Source organism: Lissotriton vulgaris, chromosome 7, assembly GCF_964263255.1.
Source record: "Lissotriton vulgaris chromosome 7, aLisVul1.2, whole genome shotgun sequence".
Taxonomy (NCBI): Eukaryota; Metazoa; Chordata; class Amphibia; order Caudata; family Salamandridae; genus Lissotriton; species Lissotriton vulgaris.
In genome coordinates, this window is record NC_141695.1 from 112,254,494 (window position 1) to 112,256,919 (window position 2,426).

Sequence of the window (2,426 nt, forward strand, 5' to 3'; positions counted from 1 at the left end):
TTACAATTCGGTAAATGCCATGTAGGTAATAATTCTTTATATATTACCGAATCGGTAATATTCGGTAATTACCGAATCGGTATATACCGATTCGATAATTGCCATTGATTCCTATGGGCCTTGAGGCCTATAGGAATCAATGGCAATTACTGAATCTGTAAATACCAATTCGGTAATTTTACCGATTTGTCAAGGGGGACAGGGTGTCACTTTGACACCCTGTTGCACCCCTGATTCTGGCTTGTGTGCAATGTGACACACATACATGCCCTTAGGGCATGTATGTGTGCCACATGGCACAGGTGTACATGCACAGATATGCATGTACACAGAAATTCGTTATTTACCATGCCATTGTATTTCATGGTAAATAACAAATTTCTAAGGGCCTGTGGCATTGTTTCCAGTGCCACCTACATCCCAAATTTCCGATTCTGTACATTTACCGATTCGGTAATTTACAGATTCGGTAAAATTACCGATTCGGTAAATATACAGAATCGGTAATTTTCAGGCACCCTACATCTGGAAGTACAAATACCGGTCGGTAACGGCCGAAATCGGCCATTACCGACCGATATTTTGCCACCTACATATGGCCCCATATGTTTTCCCTGGGGTAAATAAAACCTAGGGACATATTAGCAGAACATCGTTAAAATTATCACCATTATCATCAGGAAACTGCCGCTAAACGGCAATATTGGGCTTGCTAATATGCGTTATAGAATTTGAATAGAAGCCTAGGTTAGATGTCCTGCAAATCTGTTGAGAAATCATTCACTGGATGGACCCTTTAAACCAACCATAGTCGTTAGCGTTGTTGCCTGTAGATAATGGACAACGCTGCTGCTTTTAATTTTGGGTTCCCAAAGATGAGGATTAGAGAGTTAAGAGAGGGATATGAAACACCTATGTACATAGAAAAATATAATAGGATAGAGTCATAAACTGAGCCATTATCCAGCACACCAAGTAAAGAAGACAGGACAAAGCAGATGTACAGGGCTAACAAGGCCAGGATGGTTTTGGCTGCCCTGATGTGGCCCTCCATGCTGGGCCCCGCAGTGAACCCTGTGCTGTGCTGCTGCATCTGTCTGGTATGTCTGTAGAGAGATATGAGGACCAGCACAACTGAGATTACTATCATTACTAGAGGCACAAAACAACACACGATGGACACCAGTAGCTTGTGGGAAAGATGGAATTCATATTCTGGGATTTGACTGGTGATGTTTTCTTCTGTAGAGATGTCTTTAACCTTTTCTCCAATTTGCCAGATTCCGGAGACAGCAATGGCCAGTGATGCCAGCACAGACCCCAGGAGGAGCCAGTGCATCACACCAGGGATGCCCATCTTTAGGCGTGTGAAGAGCGTGTGTGAGAAGTTGGCGATCTTAATGCAGTAGAAGACGCAGAGCCAGGTGTTGATCCAGAAGCTGGTGAAAAGCCAGAAGGGGCAGAGGCTGGAGAGGCTTTTGCAGACACCGTCTCTGATGTACACCTCCCTCCAGAGAAAGCGGAGCAGGTATTCACCTGATGTACACATTTGTATACAGATATTGGCAAGTGCTAGTCCCAGCAGCAGGAGATCAGTTGATGGTGGCAAATGTCTGCTGCCAACCCACTGAATGGAGATCACGGATACCACAAATGCATTGGTGAGAGTGCCAGGCAGCAACAGAATACAAATAAATACCACAGAGAAAACCTGAAGTGGAGGCATCCCGAACAGCTCACAGCATCGGAGGGACTCCTCTACTATGCTGGTCCTCTGTTTGAGGCTGGATATGCTGTCCTTACTTTTTTAGGTGTTTTCTTGCCCACTAATTCTGTCAATCCTGTGGTTGCCTAATAAGTGTTTCCAGCACCCTTCTTCTTAAGGATCCTTGTGTTTGCATGGTTTGGACATCCTTTAAATCAACTCCATTCCTCTGGATGCACTCAGTTATACAAGCCGGTATCCTATTTTAATGTTGTGATACAAGTGGCCAGAATGGTTAGTCCTATATCATTCACAACAGTGAGCAATGGATTGCTCCCCACTGTTTCCACTACAAAAGGCTCTCTTCTTGTTTAGTCACAAGAGAGAATTACATTTTAGAGGCGTTGAGGTTTTTAGAAAGTTAGTTCATTTTTTTGTGTATTGACTCTCCAGTGTCCTATAATGTATCTAGTCTGGAGGTGAGGTGCTGGGCTCTTCTCTTTCTCCCTGAATGTATTAGCATGTTCCTCCTTTCTCATAACCATGCCTCCCTAGTGTGTCCGGCTATGTCTGTTTCACTTCCTTCTCTTTCTTCACCTCGTGTTTTATCCACCCATGCTGCACCCATCTTACATTACCCAAAGATTTTGCTTCTGGCAAAACTCAGCAGCCCAACTAGCAGTTGAGCAATCAGATGAAGAAGCCTAAAGAGTCTGGTCCA

At 44.1% G+C, this 2,426-nt stretch overlaps 1 protein-coding gene across 1 annotated transcript; it reads right to left on the minus strand.

Annotated features, from left to right (window-relative positions):
• Positions 1-814: 814 nt before the first annotated feature.
• LOC147700937 (taste receptor type 2 member 9-like) lies at positions 815-1,726 on the minus strand. Its single transcript, XM_086929277.1, has one exon. The coding sequence runs from the start codon at positions 1,724-1,726 to the stop codon at positions 815-817; it is 912 nt and encodes a 303-aa protein (XP_086785403.1).
• Between the last annotated feature and the right edge of the window lie 700 nt (positions 1,727-2,426).